This window comes from Rhynchophorus ferrugineus, unplaced genomic scaffold, assembly GCF_030347505.1.
Source record: "Rhynchophorus ferrugineus isolate W39M unplaced genomic scaffold, kcgeb_rfMv2 rfM3, whole genome shotgun sequence".
NCBI classification, from domain to species: Eukaryota; Metazoa; Arthropoda; class Insecta; order Coleoptera; family Curculionidae; genus Rhynchophorus; species Rhynchophorus ferrugineus.
In genome coordinates, this window is record NW_027472582.1 from 11,173,694 (window position 1) to 11,195,439 (window position 21,746).

General features: G+C 31.2%; 1 protein-coding gene across 1 annotated transcript; it reads left to right on the forward strand.

Annotated features, from left to right (window-relative positions):
- The first annotated feature begins 3,759 nt into the window (after window positions 1-3,759).
- Window positions 3,760-21,746, forward strand: LOC143193625 (uncharacterized). The gene is made up of 11 exons (XM_076399950.1): window positions 3,760-3,926; window positions 3,999-4,174; window positions 7,347-7,509; window positions 9,025-9,303; window positions 11,413-11,636; window positions 14,861-14,983; window positions 15,043-15,348; window positions 19,284-19,433; window positions 19,493-19,622; window positions 19,686-19,823; window positions 21,406-21,746. The coding sequence occupies exons 1-11, from the start codon at window positions 3,866-3,868 to the stop codon at window positions 21,630-21,632; spliced, it is 1,977 nt and encodes a 658-aa protein (XP_076256065.1). The 5' UTR covers window positions 3,760-3,865; the 3' UTR covers window positions 21,633-21,746.

Consider the following 21,746-nt stretch of genomic DNA (forward strand, 5'->3'; position numbering starts at 1 on the left):
ACTTTCCGCATTCACATCGCTCCAAGCGCAGCATTTAAGGACATGACTTTCAGTTTAAAAAAACATTCCGGCGTTTTGCTGTACAACGCTGCCAAATTTACATCACAACGTAAAATTGCACCTCCGTAGTCAATTTATTTACAACAGAAATAGCTAATAATCTATGGTATTGGAATTGGGATGGCAGCGGCCTGGTCTGTTTCAATGAAAGCCGAGCCTAAAATATCTGTTTATATATTTTGTGTCACCGATCTGATAGCTATTACTGGTTGCTTGATTTTAATGTATTTCAATTTATTGAAATTAACCTATTTGTAAGACATAATACATAAACATTTTTGGCGTATCATTTATTTCTCCGTAGAAACTTTAACTATACAAATTTCACTCTTCCCGGTGCTCCCGTTTTTCCCAAAAAGGGAGACAAATAACTAATAGAATAAGATAATGTTGCTATTTTACATGAATGGGGATGCATTTATGTGTTTAAACTTGTTTTATATGCTTATTTGCTGTTTAAAAAAAAAGAACAAGTTCTAATTCGAATCGCTTTTTACGCCAGCACCGAAAAGTTCAATCGGAAAAATCCCTTCAACTTTTTTCCGTTCGATAAATCCTTCGAAACCGAAGCGATTGAGTTCGAAACTAATTTTCGAGTTTTTGGTTCGATGATGATTTCGGACGACAAGTGTAAGCGTCTAATAGAAAGCACAAAAAGTTTTCAAATAATTCCACTCAGGTCTGCGAAAAACCCATGTTCCCTTCCGAAAGTATCTTCAACTCGTACGAATTGGAACAGCAGGAATTGTAATTAGCGACACTAATCTTAAATATATTATATTAATATAATAAAGGGCGTGAGAAGCTTTGCTTTGCTTTTAGTTTTTTGTGTGCTTTTTGTGTTAATTGCTTTCTTGCAGATTCAAGAATGTATGTTCGATGCCGAAAACAAAAATATCCAAATTTCTTTAAAAATAAATCGAAATTTTTTTAATAGACAAGAAAAGTATCGATATATTTTAAGCAATTATATACAACCGCAAAAAAAAAATATTTTTAAAAATTCATAAATATACATGGATATTGTCATTTAAAAATAAGTATTATAACAAATACTCTTAATAGTAAGGACCCTAAGACACTTAACACTAAAGCTTCGTTGTAAGACACAAAACCCTTAACCAATAAATGGTAAAGGTTTATTGAAAATATTGATAAGTTTTTTAGTTTAATTTTAAAATATATCAAAAATATCAGTTTCTAACGTTCAGTATATCCTTGAACCATTATATTTCATATATTACTGTAAAGTTTTTATAAATACTTAAGCATTCTTCAGTGTAAATTTTAAATTAAATAAGGCTTCATATGTACAGGTAAAAATAATAAAAGGTCAATCATAAACAAGAATATTGTGGAAACACCATTTACTGTGTTAAAAAAATTTTTACCCTGAAAAAATGTTTTTTAAATAACTCAATGCGTAGTATCAAATATTTTATTTTATTTCCATACTTATTTACCTATTACTAGTGAACCCCCTTTAGTCGAAATTCGACCACAATTTATAAAATATTATATCATATGTTTAATTTATAATATTTCTCTCAAAATACTGTAATGAGATTTTATTTATAATAATTATAATAATAGTTATAAAATAATTTATTATAATAATTGTTTAAATAATATCTAATTAAACCTAATTTCCATTAAGTTTTCTATCACTGAACATCATCAACTTTCAACATTATTCACTTGTTAAACTTTTAATCATTCCTATAAATACTCATATCAATATTTCAATATTAAAAACACCTCGGAAGATTTCTGCTCTTAGCTCTATCAGGATATTTTCCATTCTCACCTTGTTGATAGCTGCAACAAACACAAAGAAGCAGACAATGTTCAAAGGTTCAATATCATTAGCCAGATTTAGCTCCGCTAGACTTTTGGTTCTTGTACATTTTAATAAAGGTAGTATTGAAACACTGCTTTTATCAATTTATCAATATCTATTTAAAATATTACATGTTTCTATCATAATGTAGTAAGCATTATACATTTTTAAACTAAAATTGCTTCCTTAATATCAGTTCCGATCGCCGCTTAACCCAGAATACTTCATAAATATTCAAGGTTCAATTTAAATATTCATCTCCAGTGTAACTACCATTCAATAAGTAAACAACATAGCAGAATATGCATTAAGGCAAGAAATATGGAAATTTTAAAATTATACTATGCACGAGGAAACTTATCGTACATAATACAATCGAAAGTCAACATCATTCATCCAGTATTCCTACGAAGAAATAATGTTATATGGTCTTAAATGAATATATGTAGTAAAAATATTAATATGAAGTTCGACAAGATTTATATCAACCAAAAAATATCATTATTATGGTTTAACAGATTAACTTGCATTTCTTATTTAAATGTTTTAAATAATCAAGAAAAGAAATTGGAAAAAATGAAAGAAAAGAAAAAATTACCGTCAATTTTTAAAGATATGTTATCCACTTTACAGTTTGTCCAACATTATTACTGTTAGATTTATGACAGACATGATAGACAGCATGATAGATATAAACAGTTTTTCTCCCCAATATTATCCTAGTTAAAAATAAATATAATGCTGTGTCAGTCTCTATCATGCCAACTGGCAGTTTTGGGTTGGTACTGCTGTGCCATATTGTGAAATATCTAGGAAATTCTTTAAAACGTAAGTGATAATAATTAAAGGCAAATCTTATAAACCAAAAGTCAAAGTTGATGCGGCAATTACAACGTGTTATATCAGTGATAAATAAGTGGAACTTAGAGACATTAGTATTCTGGTTAAAAAAGACGGTTATTATCATGTTGCTTTTCATTGCCTTGTTGTTTTTAATAGTCGAAAATGCTCAGTGTTGAAGCAAAAGTCGAAACATCGTAATAATCTACCATAATATCGAAATATTATATATAAAAAAATGGCGAAAAAGGTATCGAAGCTTAAACCAGTTTAATAGCATGTGAAATCTTACTCTAAATTAAAAGAGACATTATTTCTTACCTCTCTCAACCAATTGAAAAAACACAATAATGAAGGAAAATACTTTGAATATGTAAAAAAAATAAGCGGATGGAACAATATTACGAATTTGAGTAAAAATACATTGATTATTACTTATTTAAATAATTAAACATTCTTAATGTTCTTGTTGAAGAATTTGATGAATATTAAATATTTCTGCTAGACCATCAATTGATTTTTATTTAAGTTTCTACTTATTCAAAATGAAGAAAAATATCTAATGTAACATACAGGTTTTAAATAAACTTAATATATAAATACAGTATTAAATGTCTTGCATATATACCAAGCTAGTTACGTTAAAGCTTCGCCAGACTGTCTGGCAGTCCACCATAAACATAATGCTATTGTTTTTATGTTTATTTGAGTTTATGCTCGTACATTTTATGACCGTCCCCTTTCAATAAATCGGGTTTTATGTAAGGAATATTTACCAAGTATGTTATAAAAAGCCTAAATATAGAACATACTACCTATATATTGTTTCATAATGGTAGGTACCATTTAAATAACACTAGAGCTATGAAAATAAAAGACCTCACACTGTAAATACATAAAATATTCAGAGTTAAACTCGCAAAGAGCATATAAAGTATAATAGTGTATAAAACTAAAGTATTTTGTATACAAACAGAATTTTTTATGTTAATCTTTAATTGCAGATGAAGATCCGACAATCCATGAGAGTGATGTTGATGAATCAACGCACCATAACCATCGGGAACATCAGGAAAATGTACAAGTGAGTGACGATGTGATGAACAAGCTGAGTCCATTGGAAAAATGGGAAGTTTACCTAATTTGCATGAGTTGGGAAAATTTGACGATACTGTGGAATCAGGTAGTAAAGAATACCATTTTTAAAAAATACAAGATGCGCAAAAAATTATTTTTCTATAAGTAACTTGTAATGCAGGCGGTTATAAACCAGGTCCTGCACTGGGCCATCTTTGCGGTGGATGCAATAGCGGTCTTACCAGCGAAGAAAAATCCAAAATACTGCACAGGTACTCAGGGCATACCAAAATCACCAAGGTCAGAAGTAACCCGCATGATGCTCATAAGGTAGTCCAGGATGATCTCATGATGGAGGTAAGTCAAAATTGCAAATAGTTCAATTTATGAGGTGAGTTGATATCAGTGGCGCCACCTATAATAACAATAACACAGCCCACAAAAGGGTTGTTTAGGTTTTGTGGCATAATTTTAATATTTTTAGGTGTACTGAATCCGAAAGTGATGAAATTTTTAACTCATTTCTTACATATTTATTAAAATAAAAGAGAATAAATTTGAAAAACATTATTTCATTTAAAAACAGTACACATATCCTGATCCAATATACGTTCATTAGCACACAATAAAACTGTTTAATTTTCCCGGTGCTGCACCCCTTTGTACATTTTTGCTTGTCGGAAGAATATTAACCATCCATATCTCCCTGAAGCGCTCAACAATAGTCTAATATAATAGAGAGTCTTCTTTTCTCTAACATCTTTTCTGCGTCTATTTAAAACACTCGTGAAATTGTTCATCTTGCTCTTCACACACATCTTCATCATCATCTTATCCAAATCCTCCGAAAATTAATCGAGGTGGGAATGACGAAAATGTACTTTTAACCCTTTTTTAGGAAACCTAAAGCTTGAGATGCTTTTAGCGTTTTCTTTTGACGCTTTGTTTATAACTAAGATGTTTATGATTGGCCAAAGAGTTCTCTATAACCCTCTAAAAGCACACTTTACCCACTCCCATTTTGGATTCTTATAATGCTATTAACTACATGTCTGCTCGGAGGAATTTCCTTCAGTGCTCTTGCTTTTAACAGGCCTGGGCATTAACACGAAAATATGTATTGGTAAAAGTGGTAAAAGAGCTTTATCTGGCGGTATCACTATTTCTTGGAGACGTTCCTTTCACCGACTTTAAGCTCTCCCGATGAGCAGCTATTTTTGGTGCAATGATTTGCTCGGCCTCTGCAATCTCGTAAACATAAAAGGCAAAGGAATTTATAAAATTTCTTATTTTTATAACTATTTTCCATTTTGAAAAAAGTCCTGATGTCCTGTAATTTTTTCCATAATATTTACATTTTCAGCATGTTAAAATACATTAAAATCATTTGAAAATATTCAAACAGAACTTTTATTCCACACCTGTGTAATTCACTCAATTCAATAAACTATGATGCTTGAAACAATAATTTAATAATAAGAAATTTTTACTATTACATTCATATAACAACATAATAAAAAGATTATCATAAACAAATGTATTATGAACTTGCTTTTCCATTTATTATCCAGAAAAACAATATATATTTTATGAGGCCACAAATTAATTGGTAATTTTTTCAGGTATTTTCATACAAATATGTTGCCCAGCCAAAAGAAAATTGGATATTGTCTAATGTATATAGCGAATGCTGTAGAATTCGAGATATTGTTTAGTATTATATCTTTTCTCATATTACATTATAACTGTACAAGTTTTATCTAAGGAATTTGTTGATTTCAAAAGAAATTCAAAGATGATTTTTACGGAAAACATTTAGATGAACTAAATTTTCCCGCAGAATTCCAGCTGAATGTTATCCATTCATAAGTAGCATTTTTGTTAAAAATAAAATCCAATGATATAAACGTATCCCTAGTAATGTTTTTGAATTTTCGAATACAGATCAAAGATAACAGATAACAATATTGAATATTGTTTTCTACGTATTCCAGAGTTACAGTTCTTCTTCTTTATGTTTTTTTAAAAAAAACAGCTTGATTATATTGATGGTCATTGTAGCAAACTGTCAAGCCACTTGAACATATGATAACAAAATGTTACATTACATATTTATTTTATATATTTATAATAATTAATAAATTTAATCTCTACCTAAGATAAAATCTGTTCCAAGAGCAACAATATTCTACAAAACGTTTGTACAGAATGTTATGAAGAAAGATATGTACTAAAATACAATAAGTAAATGTTGCCTTAGGAATATTAGGTGGAAAACGACTATCGACTATTTAATAAATGACTACTTTTTACTATCGACTGTTTCAGTCACTATTTTCGGTTCGAATACTTTCAGTCAATACCTATAGTCATGACTAGTTTTTGACTGATGACTAGTTGACGACTAGGTTGACGCTTTTTGGCGTTCTGGTTTTGCCGTCCTAACCGCGACCTTGAAAATAATGTGCCGAAATTATGATTATATGTAAATATATCGTATAACCTTTCGTTTCTAATATTATTATAAATAACATTAAGGAACTTTATTTTTCTTTCACAACAGCACTTTTGATTGATAGATAGTAAAATAACAACATTTAAATATTTTTTATTGACTTTTGAATTTATTAATTTTCTAATCTTCTCGACCTTTGTTCAAACTTTTTGAAACTAAAACTTATTTCATTGAAGTTTTAACGAATAATAATTTTAAAATATTCTCGATTAATAACAAATAAAGTAATTATTTCATTTAAAAGGATATATATATAGATATTTCATAGGATGAAATATATAAAATATTAAAATAATCTTACACATCTCAAAATGAAACTGTTCTTTTGAACATATTACAGTCAAGCAATTATCTCTTTCCATTTTTTCCCAAAAGAAAGTTGGAAAAGGGTTACGTACATTTCCGTCTGACTTATGACAGGGCTGAAGAAGAAATACGTTTCAATGAAATAGATATAAACCAGTGAAATTATTATATTATATCATTAACTAAATCATCACTTCCTAAATATTAAAAAACGATGGAACATATTTGAGGTCATTATTCGTTTCCGTTTAGTAAGTACTATTTTCAGTCGCCTGTGTTTTTTATTATCGACTAGTTCGACTGTTTTATGAATATCGAATATGTCGACTATTTTCACTCGATAGTTCCCAATACTAGTATATACAAATTTAGAATAAAACGTTTTACAGCATTATTATCATTACTTATATTCACAACTCAGAATTATTTACAATACGAAATAATTACAGTGACATTATCTGCATATATTTAAACGTTCTTCAGATTTATTTATATCCAATGCTTCTTTTAATACAGTGTTATTTTGGGTGGCGCTATTACAGTAAAATAAATATATAGTTAAATTATTCAGGAAGTTTCAAAATATTAAAGAATCCTAATGGTCCATTTATAAGCTAATGGTATTGATGCGCTTCATACTATACATAATTTTGACATCGTTCATCTGTTGAATATAAATGCAGATGTAATTTAATGCAAATTTTTCAGCACATGGCTGCATACTCTCCTATATCGGCCCGCTCCCGCTTTAACATTCACATGCAGGGCGGTCCAATGAAGAGAATCGACTCCATGGCGAGTTCCATTGGGGCTACTTCAGTAAGGAGGCTACTTGCAGTTGTTCGTGGAGGTCCCCACAGTAATTCTGCCGGTATGAATTAATAAGTTCGTGTTTATAACGTAGAAATGAGGCATATTCGTTTAATAAGCTTATTACTTTGAGTGGCAATAATGTTAATTCAAGCTAGTACACATTTACTAGTTAATCTCGTATATAAAAGATATTTTTTCAGGATAACGTGAGTTATCCACTATACACAACTGATAAATTATACTGACATTTTATCAAAATGTTGTAACTAGAAATTTTGTAACTAGAAATTTAACAATTGTTGAAGATAAAAATTAATACGAGTGTTTGAAGATGGCCTTGAAAAGATATAAAACAAAGTTGATTGTTTTCGTGCAAATTATTATTTCTGACAACGAAATTATTTATTTCGCCTTTTTGTATGGTCCAGTTATTGTATACTAAGTGAACCAGAATATTGTAATCATGGAAGCTGATATGTTAAATTTTTTCATAATTTTCATGGGAATGATGGGCATTTTCTCACCACATGGCTATAGCTGCATTTTATTTTAGCATTTTGAAATATTTACGTCCAATATATTTCTTATATTTGTTAAATTCTATGGATGCTGCATAATTATTTATCATCTTAATTGATACATGATTAGCAACATTTATACTATGATAAATTGCAACATGTAATGTCCAATGACGACCTCGGTTGATCAACTGTAAAGGAAAGTAATTTTGCATTTTAAAAATATAAATAATGTTGTCGTATTTTACTGGAAAAAATTATTAGTTTTTCAAGATAATTTTTTTGAATATTTTTTTTCTATTAAGGACTATTTTGTGTGTACTTAACACTCTTTTGGTTGTATTAAGTGATCAACAGAGGCCCTTTTTAAGATAATATACTGCAAATAAGTCCAAAAAAGCCAGTTAATCATTACACTGACGTTTTATTTATTTTGTAACTAGAAATTTGATACTTAAATATTAATATATTTATAAATGTTTAATGAAGGACTTGAAAAGAAGAAAATATCAATATTTCCTATATAACATTGTAACTGCTTAGGAAAAATGGTATTTTCAATACAATCAAGAAATCGAGAATAGTAAAGTAGGTTATAAAAACACTCAAATAAGAATAGTTCGAAGAGAACAAAGCCTACAGAGAATTCAATAATAAATACTACTAAAGTTGATTTTCTTCTTATAAATTCTTATTTCTTACAAATAATTTAATTATATCACATGGGTTTCTGTTCGGTATAGTTGTTGTATAATATATTAAGATACTCCAAGAAAATTATTAATTTTTCAAAATAATTATATTATTAAATATCTTACAAACATAAAATTGCAACACATCTTTAGCGGTACAAAACATGCGAAACAAAATAACAGTAATTTATTTCTGGTTAGAATCCATTACCACCGTGATCAAAATATAGTAAGACCTTCTATTATTGAATTCCATCTACTATTGAATAAATGTGAAGGACTTACCATTTTTTGATCATAGTATCATATTATTTTAATTGTTTATGATATATAAAGTCTCCTACATAATTATTATGATTTTAGGTCGTACCTCCGGTATTGTTTACAGTAGAAAAGTACTGATAAGCAACCTGGTAGTGATGTGTATCTGCCATCTCCTGTCAACCGCGGCTTTCCTGCCATTTCTTACGCTCCAAAGCAGCGTGTCAGTCTGGGTCCAGTCGCTGACTAACTCCGGCTTTGAATTCAATACAGGGTCGCTCTTGAGCTCGGAAATTTTTTTGGTGGCAGCCGTGTTTTCCCTACTGTCCCCGTGTTTTGTTAGGATGGTGGGGTCGACAATTATAGCAACTTTGTGCTATGGTAAGTATAATGTAGGCATTTATTTAATTATTTGGACTCCTCAAATACCCTAAGGTGAAATGTATCGTTAAAAAATGTATTATATAGTATATCGAATACAACAGTGGACTCACGTCATCACAATGTTGAATATATAGCCTGTTATAGTTTTAAAAACAGGTCGTATTTTTCCTTCTCATTTTTTCTAGTTAAAAAAAGACAAAATGATTAATCAGCCTATAAAATTAATGTTGTGATTTATCTGATTGAATATTATGCTCTAATCAGTTTCTTAGTGTAACATGTCTTAGAGAGGTAAATATTGCTAGATTTTAAACTGACTAAAGTTTCTCAAAAAAATAATAAAACTATATAATGTTGGATTCGCCGAAAAGAAACCGTTCACATATGAAGCGTGTGAAGATTCAAGATCAGTCTGAGTTTGCTATTTTCGAGAGAGTAAACAGTGAGCGGTTCTTTTGAAAAAATAAATTTCGAAACTTAATAAAATTATTTCATATAAGTCTGGTTAGTGTCCACATAAAACTTAGAGATATAGAGCCCTTTAAGGGATGCAACTCATCCCTTCATACAGCTTTAGAAAACATGATTTAAATGGACTAAAGCTAACCCACGAAGAGGTTTAATGGAACTTTGAGACACTGATTTTAAAAGAATTCAATTTTTGAAAGTATATACTAGAATTAAGGAAGACTTTCAATTTGCGTATCTAGGCGAGACATATAGATATTTCAAAATTAAACATTGGGCCACCCTTGGCAAGATGGTAAAAAAAAGTGTAAAAACAACAAAAGTTTGTAAAAAAGGTAAAAATTATAATGATGTTTAATTAGGTTTTATTAGTTATAATATTTTTTTAGTAATTCATTGCAAATATATTCTTCTTAATATGGAAATAGGAATAGTTTTATTCCTGGAGCAGAGTTAATGTTTTCCTCCAAGCCCATTGGCGATTACCATGGAAAAATAAACCATAATATATTTTTAACATTATACAAATGAAATGTTTAATTGCGCTTTATGTAATTTACTTTTTTTAAAATAAGCCTAAAACAAGATATACAGTACATCAGACTGCTAAACAATAAGCCAAGAAGAATAAGTATTACGTCTTACCCCCTATCACACGATTTTCAAGCTGGCTTTGTTGGCGCAGTGGTCAAGGCAATAGGACTATCCTCCTATTGTTACTATAATCGCGGGTTCGAATCCTGCTGGCGCATGGATATACTTGATGTTTATGATTGTAATTGTGAATGTCTTTTTAGTCAACAGTAAAAATTCCGACCAGGAATAACAATCCCAGTCACGCTAGTAGCCAGGCTGGGTAAGACCGGATCTCTCCTGGGATAGTTTGTAAGTTGGATACGAGCCAGTTGATAGACTTAATGCCAAGGATAGTGGTTCGAAGCCCCTGTTAAAGTACAGGTCCAGTCCAGATAAACCCTGGTTGGTAAAAAGGAAACTAAAATATTCAAAGTAAAATAAATAAATAACATATTCAATCCAATCAAAATGATATGGAGTGTGGCAAAGAATTACTACAATGGAATTGGAGGTAGAGAAAAATTTACAATCAAGAACTGTTGGATTGGAACTGGATATGTGGAAAGAAAAATAACACCTTTAGTCTGCAACGAAGAAAACAAGAACTAAAACGATAAAAACGTAAATATGATCTCCAATAAAAATCAAATACATAACTTAGTTTTAAATTTGTTAAATAGATGGGTAACACCTGCAGAGGATACTACTACATAAAAAACACGCCTGTACCTCTACCTCACAGGTGGTGTAGAAATGAGTTGCCTGTAAATATAACAAATCTATTCTCACCTACAAACTATTATAGCTGTATAATTAACCATAGTTTAAGTCCTTCGATAATATTTGCTTGAGATATACTATAATACTAAAATAAATTATATTTCACAATAATATTTTTGTTTTAAATCAAAGTTTTATTATATATCAAAGCCCGCTAATTAACTAAAGTCAAAATTAATGGGGCAATATTTCCGTTTTAACGTTCTATATTTTGATAACGTGCGTTCACTGTTTTATTGGATAGAATATAGTTATCAACACTTCTTTACTTTTCTCGTATAGCTGGTATGATAGCCTTTTTTGCTGCCCACCTATACCCAGTCATTTACTCGACAATACCCGTGAGCCTTATTTTGGGAATAATATTCGGACTATTATCCAGCGCTCATATCTCCTTCCTCATGATATTATCTCATAAAATCACTGGACTTTTCCATGAGGAGGATGAGGACATGAGGTTTGCCAGGAGGACGTGCGTTATTAGAAGAGTAGCCAGAGCATTTCAGGTAAACTCATATAAAATCAAATAATATATGTATGTATATCTTTGGATTATTATCGATATTTATTATATAAATGTAACAATACAGGTCAATAAAAAAAATGTCGATATAATCTTAATATTTTTTTTGCGATTTACCAAATATGTCTTTCCTTTGATAGTTTTTATTTGCTACAATTAATTTATAGTAACATTTACTGTATCTACATTTTGCATAACATATTAAGTAAAACAATTATATTGATAATAACCTTATAGAGGCTTATATTATATTACTAGTTGGTTATTTTGTTCTAGCTTAGAAACAATTTAAGTTATTAATTATTATCTTATTTATTATTATATCTTATTATAAATTATTGCATGTATTTTTTTTTATTATTATGAAGCACTAATTGTAATTGTGGTTTCTATCGTGTCATGTGTATTCCAGGGATGGAGTTGTATTTAAAAATATATTGAAAAAAAACAAACTTTTAACAACAAATAAAAAGAATCATACAAATTCTGTTTACAATGTTAACATTTAATGAAATATTTAAGACCAAACACAAAGATTTATCAAATGTGCACCAAATGAAGTCACCTGTAATACTGTTGTAATTCTGCTTTGCCTTTGATAGATTCTTCTCTTATTTGGAAAGTAATTTATTCAGTGGCTCCGGTGGCGTTGTTAATTGCGGTATTTTGATCTTTCCGTTCAAACTATATAATTCTACTAGTTGAAATCGAAACCTCAAAGCCCTGCAATATTGACAAATTGTGGCCAATGTTCTAAAATTCACTGACTTTTTACCGCTACAAACATTCATACATCATTGCTACGTCCCTAGGTTTTAATATCAATATTTTTCCATATGCTTTTTTTAATATAAAAATTATAAACAATTAAATAATTTATTTAACACAGCCAGTAAAATAATATTTAAAAATACGTACGAGGGGAAATCAAATATAAACGGTAATTTTAAATTTAGCTTAGTACTTTAGTTCGATCTAGAGGTTTCGATGCTCGAGTGTTCTTTCATTTATTACTCCCTCCTCATAGATAATCCCCTCCTTTCGCAGATAATGTGGCGAGTGCTCGAGGAGAGAAGGCATTGATTAAATCGCAAGACAAGAAATTAAAAATGATGTACCAGATAAACACACAGTGAGAAGCAAAACCACCAAATAACGAAAATGGCTTCGATAACAGAATAAACAATATATCTGCAGATTTAAAATCAGTCAATAAAGAATATTAAATCGCAATTGTTAATAATATAGAAGTGATGCTTAAAAGATTTTAATAAAAAAGCAATTCGAAAGGAAAATGTAAGATAAGTAATGTTGATGGAAATCTTTATTTTAATATTTTATTTATACGGTTTGTGTGTATGCCTCTAAATATATATTGCTTACATTGTATTTTCTTGATTTTATTACATTTATTGCAATAAAATTTGTTAAACGAAATAGCATTTCTGCATTATTTATCTGCTCCGAGGTGTTATATAAACCGAAAGAAATAATAAATCAAAAAGCTTCAAATCCTATGTAATCAATTTATTCCAACCACATTCTATTAAGTACACCTTTTATTTATACTATACTTTTTTCATCTTTTGAAATATCTATAAAATCAGAAAGATATAAGTATAATAACAAAGAGGTAGTAAACGTATATACAAACATGTTAATATTTCATTCTTACTTTTACTGCAATCTTCCAATAAGTTCTGTTATCAAATAGTCCATAATATTTTATTATTTAATATAAAAATATATCCTTTGGTCCATAACAATCTAGAAAATATGTGTTCTAAAATGGTAATATTTTACTAATAATTCCCCGGTCTGACACATAGATGGCGCTACTAGAAATAAATCTATACACTTTAAGTTAGCCCTAGCCCTCAAAAGATTCATGTATAAATTTGACAGCTAAAAAAAAGGAATGAAAGCTATAAAAAGGATTAAAATATTGTTTTTGAAGGGAAAAAATACAGTTGAAGCAAAAACTTGGATTAATGCCGAGTTTTCGGACACTGCCCCAGGAAAGTCAACCATCAAGGATTGATATGCTAAGTTTAGACCTGGTGAAATGAGCACCGAAGGCGGTGAACGCATTGGACGCCCAAAAGAGGTTGTTACCGACGAAAACATCCACAAAATGATTTTGACTGACCGTAAATTGAAATTGAATGAAATAGCAGACACTCTAAAAATATTAACTGAACGTGTACATTATATCATTCACGAATATTTGGGTATGAGAAAGCACTGTGCGAAGTGGGTGCAGCGCGAGCTCACTTTTAACCAAACACCGAGTTGATGATTCGGAGCAGTGTCTGAAGATGAGCGTAATAAAAAAATTAAAATCAAGAGTTTTTGCGTCGATATGTGACAATGGATGAAACATGACTGCATCATTTCGCTCTGAAGATCTTAATAGAATGCTCGCTGGGAAGAAATTTTCGTCGAATGAAGAGATGATCCTCGAAACTGAGGCCTATTTTGAAGCAAAGGATAAATAGTACTACAAAAATGGTATCGAACAGTTGGAGGGTCATTATAATCAGTGTATCACCCTTGATGGGAAGTATGTTGAAAAAAAAACTAATTTTTTCAAAATAATGTATTTTACTATGGTAGGCCGGGGACTTTTCAATTGAACTGTTACACATATTTTCGCATAATCTGCCGCTAACTTTCGCCTGTAAAGCGATGTGGGTACTGAGCGCAAAACACTTTATACAGGTCTGTTGCACAATGAGCACACATCATAGAGTGTTTAACCAATGAACCATTGGAAATTTTCAATCATTTGAAGGGATGCTACACTGTCTCAGAATCGGGTGCATACGTGAGTCAGAACTCAGGGATGCGCTTCTCGCCTGGTGTCGAAAATGAAAGTCATGATCGATATCAACAATCCTCACAAATGATAACATTCGTGCTGTTCGAGAGATTATTGAAAATCGTTGCAGGTTAAAAATTGAAGAAATCTCATCAGAATTGAACTCATTATTTAACAAAATTACCGTTTATATATCATTCCACCTGGTACTTATTTCTTTTTATGTTATACAGTATTTAAACCACTATTTCTTAATTGGAACACCCTGTATATAGGGTTAAAATGTTACAAAAAATCTAAATTTTCTAAAATACATTTAGTATTACATACTTTTTTAAATATCTATTTAAAATATGATATAACTACATCCTGATTGTTTCTTACAGGGTGCCAATGACTTTGGTCTGATATTAGGATCTGTTTTATCGTTTCTAATCATTCATTTCACAATCAATCTCGGTTTTCACGTGCCAGCTGTGGAATCTGAAAATGGTACCGTAATAACCAACGTAAGTATCCCTTTTGATGACTCCCCTTGACAGTATTTTAACCCGCATAATATTTTCAGGATTGTTTATATACTGGCAACGATTCGACACCCTTGTGCTTGAACGATACCCAGCAGATCGTCGTGTCGTCGTCGAATCCGTACGACTACAACTCGTTCTTGGACGACATCTTCGATAGGACCGAAGACGGCAGGCTATGTGGCGCTCTGGCCTGTCCGATCTTCCTGCTGGGCAATTCGTCCTTGGAATCGGGATTTCGGGTGTTGCCCGTTAAGTCTGCGGAAATTTTAGTTGGAACATACACTGGAGCGTGCGTTGTAGCTTTTTTACTAGCCGTATTCGGATTAGACAAAATTAAAATGTTGGTAAGTAAAGCTTCTATTAACTTTTTTTGATAAAATATTTTGGGAATAAGCTAGATGTAATAAAAAATCACAAAATTATTGATTTATAATAATAATATACTATAGATAGACTATTAAAAATACATTTAAAATTAAACATTAACATCATTTACCGTTTTCTAACCATCATTTGCGCAGCGCGCTTAGATTTTATTTGGATTATTTAACTTATATTTCACGGTTTAGCACATGTATTTAACAGGCATATCAAGATATTCAATTTAGGTACTTTATAATGACTACAATACAAAAATGTTTTATATAATATAAATGGATTGTTAAATATTACTGTAATCTACGAGCGTAATTAAAATATCAATTTTAAATGAATCAGATATACTATACAGAACTTTTATAGAATTGAACTAAGTGAGTATTCTAGACACACTAACTATGAAATGCTCTAGAATATTGTGAAACATTAAATAAAAATACTCTCAGTATAACACTTGGCAAGAAAAGTAATATATACTGGTAATAACTCTAAAGAGTAGCCTATAATAGCACAATCCAAAACTTCAAAGCTGTTAGAATATTATTTTTGAAATCAAGCGCTCTATATTTGCTAAGACAAATCAAAACAATTTCAATGGTAAAAACTGAAAAACTTTATGATGTTAATCTGAGGATATAGATACATATGCATTTGACAGAAGTACCAAAATATCTATTTTACATAGTTCATAGTAACTACAATACAAAAAAAGTTTTATCTAATATAGTTTTGATATTGTATCTAACTACCTTTTAATATATGGTAAAATAAAATACACAAATTGTAATTTTGACTTTATTTTAATAATGGCCTTAGACTTGTATGGTATTGTGCACCTACAGTACTTCATGAATTACTTTATAAAATCTGTTTGTAGACATGATTTAACCTATCAAGTCTTCCTATAATTTCTTCGGCTAGATATCTGCTTAGTTTCTTGTATTTTGCTTGATTTCAGTGACAACATATGGTTCATACATTGTCTGTAGGTAAATATTATTCGAAATGTTTGAAATGTCTGTTTACCATAACACATATATATATCAGGCTATAAAAACTTTTTAAAATCAAGGAAATCCAGTTCATTGTCACTTACCTGGTGAAGTAGAGCCCATTGAACTATTACAAGAATCCAGACATTTGATATTGGCCTTTCGTAATCTAGCCATGATGGAGTTTGTTGAAGGCTCGAATTTAATTACTTTTTTATTAATTAAGACTAGAGTGAAATGCTCTTCCAGCTAGGAACATATCACGCCGATAAAACATAAAAAAATAATTGAACATTCCATGATCTCGGACCTTCTTGAAGTTTATGGTTATGAGACATATGTTTTGCTAGACATGTATTTTCTACTTGCTCGGTACCTTTCTTATCTTGGCCCAGCTTTACCAAACTTTCAATACAGTACGATATTTTATATTGTCTGAAGTTATAATTCTTTCCCCATACGACATATAGTTTATTCAAAGTTATTTTGTACGTACGTCATCTAAATTTGTGACGTCAAAACGTCGCAATATTCTGAGTTTCATCTTCAACTCTGAGCTTTAGTTCAGTTTGACTTTGACATACAACAATATTCTTATCTAAATCAAAATAATTGAACAAAAATGTTATCAAATATAATTTATTTTAGCATTATAGTAAATCTAAGAACTGCAGTTAATTATACAACCACAATAGTTTATAGGTTAGAGTTATAACCTCTTATCACTATTGCTTTCAAGAACTTTGCATACATCTGACAACCTGCCGATTTTGACAGGCGCATTCGTTTACGCGTTCGAACAAATCGGACCGCATTGTGTCTCTTTTTAACTAGAATGAAATAATAAGGAAAATAGTGTCTGATTCTAAAACGAATTTACAAATTGAGGCAGGCAATACATTAAGCATCTTGATGACGTATGTACAAAAAAACTTTGTATAGACTATTTGGGATTTTTCAGAAAAGTCTTTTAAAACTAATTTGTCGGCAAAATGTTAAAACTTGAGCCATTAAACGAAATCTCAGCTTGGTTTTGAAATTTTAATTTTGCAAAATCTACAATTAAATTAAGTAATTCGAAACAAGAACCTAAATCTGATTTTCTCGAAAACGTATATCGCATTATATCGTGTACGGTTTTCCGGATCCGTGTAATTATCATGTTTATGATAAGTATTTAATTTCGTTAAACGATATAATCCCCCATTATACATTACAAAATCTGATAATGCCACGCAGGAACGGCGCCTAAACAAGAGGGCGAACCGTTCGCGATTAAGAACCGTCATTTTCTTTGCTTTCACGCCTCCGTCGGCCGCTCAACGTCTTCCCCATAAATTTAAATTAATAATTAAAGAAGATAAAGTTTGAATAATTAAATGTTGGAAGTGACATGGGTCGTATTAGAGTTCGGCCCGCTATAATTACAATTTGCTAAAACGGTTTATTTTTGTCGGAGAGCGACTTCAAGGGTTATGAATATGGTCCTGAACATTTTTGTTATGCTTGTTTTATGTACATACGTAAACATCGTAAATTAAAAACAATAACAACATAAATACATCTTACCATTTTAAAAGACCTGAATAAAAAAAGGGTAATCTTTTTTAATCCTTTGCCTTCTAGACATTCTTAAAAATTGTCGCAGACTAGTATAGAGAGTAGCGTTGGGAACTATCGACTGAGAACAGTCGAAACAGTCGATAGTCCAAAATTTGTTGAAAATAGTAATTACTACTTTCAGTCAAATGCAAGGTTCGACTGTTTTGATCAATTGGTGATCTCAGACGAATATGCCCCAACCTTTTCCTGTATAAATTGTGAGAAAGGAAAGGACGGAGATAATTCCTTGAAGCAGTTAATTTTATATGTACTTATATTTTCCAATGGTATTATAAACGAGACGGAGATATACATATTCCTTCACGCACTAACTTTAAAAAAGAAAAGGAGAAAACTAATTACTCAGTACTATTAACAAGCAGTTAATAATTTCATTTTAAACGAAGTTGAATTACTTTTATACTTACATGTTCTGTGAATCTGTAAAATGGAATGGAATTTTTCGACGGAATGGAATAATACCCCACATTTTTTTGTCGTATTTTAATATGTTAATTGCTGTTTTTAAATAATATACTATAATAAATATAAACAATACAATAGAACTTAAACAAAACCTAAAAACTAAAGATGTGCAATAACCACAAAAAAAAATTCATAATAATAATCGCACAATAACTACTAGAGCTTTTTTAAATAAATCAGATGATTTATTTATTATCTAACGGAAATATTTTTTAACAAAAATCGAAAGAATTTTTGGACTTAATATTTTTGTGTAATATGCTCTACAAATAAATTTATTAATAAAACGATAAACGACCTAATCAGGCAAACTGGAATAGCCGTCAGATCGGTGACACAAAATATTTAAACAAACCCAGCGGGTAGCCGTGCAAGAGTTTAGCTCGTCGGCAATGACTTCCTAGCGTCGAATCTCACTCGGGCTTTTTTTTTAATTTTTAAATTTTTAATATAAAATTAAGTACAATACTCGATAAAATTAAGTAAGTAATGTTTTTTTGGCCGGTATATCGATACATCAATATTTTTTAGCCGATATTTTTCGATATTTTTTCAGAATAAATTAAATATAAATTTTAATAAACCTTTAAAATTGGTACTTAATTTTAAATGTTTATCACTGTTTTTTTAAGAGTTCGATCGAAGATAAGATATATCGAAATATCGATATTTTTTCGATGGCCAATGCCCCTACTTTGTTACAAAGTGAGAAACAGTTCGTTAACGAACTCTCTACAACATTTTATTAACTTATTTCTGCTACAAGTTGCTCAATTAATTTTAATGATGTAGACCTGTCGACAATGTACTTTTACTTCCAGACTTACCAGGACCCTCTCGAACGAGGCGTCGGGATATCTGCCCTAAGAGCAGTTAAAGAAAGTTTCAGAGATCCAAGACTGCAAATGGCGGCCCCGCTGGCTGTCTTTATTGGCCTCGAGCAGGCCTTTATGTATTCAGACTTCAGCAAGGTACGTGATTTGGTTTACGGTTGCAGTAATCCCCCGTAATAATCACTTCTGTTTTCCAGTCCTATGTCGTGTGTACTCTGGGAATACACCGTTTAAATTTAGTATTCCTCGCGATGGGCTTGTTACAGTCGATAGCAGCATGTACGCTCAGTATGCTACTTAGATCGATCCGTCGATATTACGTAGTTGGTAAGAACGATCCTGATTGGTTCCTGTTGACGGTATTTTGGTGATATTATTTTTATGTTATAGCTGTTGGTTTCGCATTTCAAACCTGCCTTATAATGGTGTTGCTGCTGTGGAAACCCATCGAGGATGATCCAGCTCTTTTTTACGTCATATCAGCTTCTTGGGGTGTATGCAACGCTATTTGGGAAATGATTAGCTTCAGTAAGTATTACTTTGAAAACTACTAATATCTGTATTTTGTTATAATGGTAAATATACTTTTATCAGCGATATCTATTGGTAAAAATGTTTTGACATTTCAGTACATAAAATGATAGTTTTTACTTAATACCATTAAATTATTCAATATGTAACAGGTCAATTGAAAAGTCCCCGGCTTACCATAGTAACACATTTTTTTGGCAAACTTAGTTTTTTTAATCAATAATTATACTCTTCAAGGGTGATACACTGATTATAGCCACCCTTCGACTTTGATACCATTTTCGCAGTAGGATTTGTCTTTTGCTTTAAAATAGGCCTCAGTTTCGGCGATGACCTCTTCATACGACGAAAATTTCTTCCCAGTGGGCATTCTTTTGAGACCTGAGAACGGGAAATAGTCGCTGGGGGCCAGATTTGGAGAATACGGCGGACGATGAAGCAATTCGAAGCCCAATTCATGGGTTTTTGCCATCCTTTTCACTGACTTGTTTCACTGTCTTGGTGAAGCAGCACATTCTTTTTTTCAAATGCGGTCGTTTTTCGGCAATTTCGTCCTTCAAATGGTCCAATAACGCCATGTGATGATGGTCCTTCCTTTTTCAAAGTAGTCAATGAAAATTATTCCATGTGCATCCCAAAATACGGACGCAATAACCTTGCCAGCCGATTGTTACGTTTTCCCACGCTTTAGAGTGGGTTCATCGTGTGCAGTCCACTCGGATGACTGTCGCTTGGACTTCGAAGTGAATTGATGGAGCCATGTTTCATCCATTGTCACATATCGACGCAAAAACTCTGGTTTATTACACTTGATCATTTTCAAATACTGCTTTAAATCATCAACTCGTCGATGTTTTTGATCAAAAGTGAGCTCGCGCGGCACCCACTTTGCACAGAGCTCTCTCATACCCAAATATCTGTGAATGATATGATGTACACGTTCAGTTGATATCTTTAGAGTGTCTGCTATTTCAATTTTAATACTGTGGATTGACTATAAGATTATCGCGCTGTGATTCTGATGAGATATACTCACTTAAAGGACATCGAGACATATTTATCTGCACTTTTACATTCACAGAGTCAACAATGCCTAAAATATAAAGAATTCGATAAATAATTGAATCCAAATTCCAAAATTAAAATAAAATTAAACGGATAAGCATGTAGATGGAATGTACTCGTATGTCTCTTTAGATCAAAAGTGTTATAACATCTTTTTTGACAATATTCACAAATCGATAATTTATCCATTACTGCCTAAAATTTATAATCAAAATATGAACAGTACAAGAATAAATAGACGATAAACAACTCTTAAACTTACAAAACAGAGTTCATAACAGTGATATGGTCAAATCCATAATGGCTGTTTTAGTACATTGGATTCAGCTTGAATTTTGCTTGTAAATGGCAACGTCGCATAATCCACTGGAAACTACCGAAATTTACCGAATACCAGTTGGGATTCTCCAGAAGTAACCAGTACTTGGATCGTTCTAGTGGTTTTCGGGATTGATTGAAATTAGTGTAATACACAATAATTAATTATTACTAAACGAACATTTGTTTGTTTCAGCACTGCTCACTGGTCAATACGCTGATAACTGGGAGGCCGCCTTCGCCAACAGGACATTTTTCAAATTTCTAGGCGTGTCCATAGCGTTTGTGTTTCACAGTTTCCTGTGCAATTACCTGAAACTCTACCTGTTGGGGATCGTGATGGTCGTCTCGGTTATACCATTCGCTCTGCTGGAGTACCGGCTGGAGCACATCCGTAAAATCAAAAACATCACCAGATTATGACCAAAGCTCACTCTATTTTGATCCGTTCGGAGACATTTCGTGACGTATACATATCATATTTTCCGTACATTACATTTTTAAATGGATATGTGGCTTGTGATTCGTCAACAAATC

Coding starts and splice junctions, on each gene's coding strand:
- LOC143193625 (XM_076399950.1), top strand. CDS start 3,866: ATGGGAAGTTTACCTAATTTGCATGAGTTGGGAAAATTTGACGATACT. Junction 14,984..15,042: donor ATGGTACCGTAATAACCAAC/GTAAGTATCCCT, acceptor TAATATTTTCAG/GATTGTTTATATACTGGCAA. Junction 19,434..19,492: donor TGTATTCAGACTTCAGCAAG/GTACGTGATTTG, acceptor TCTGTTTTCCAG/TCCTATGTCGTGTGTACTCT.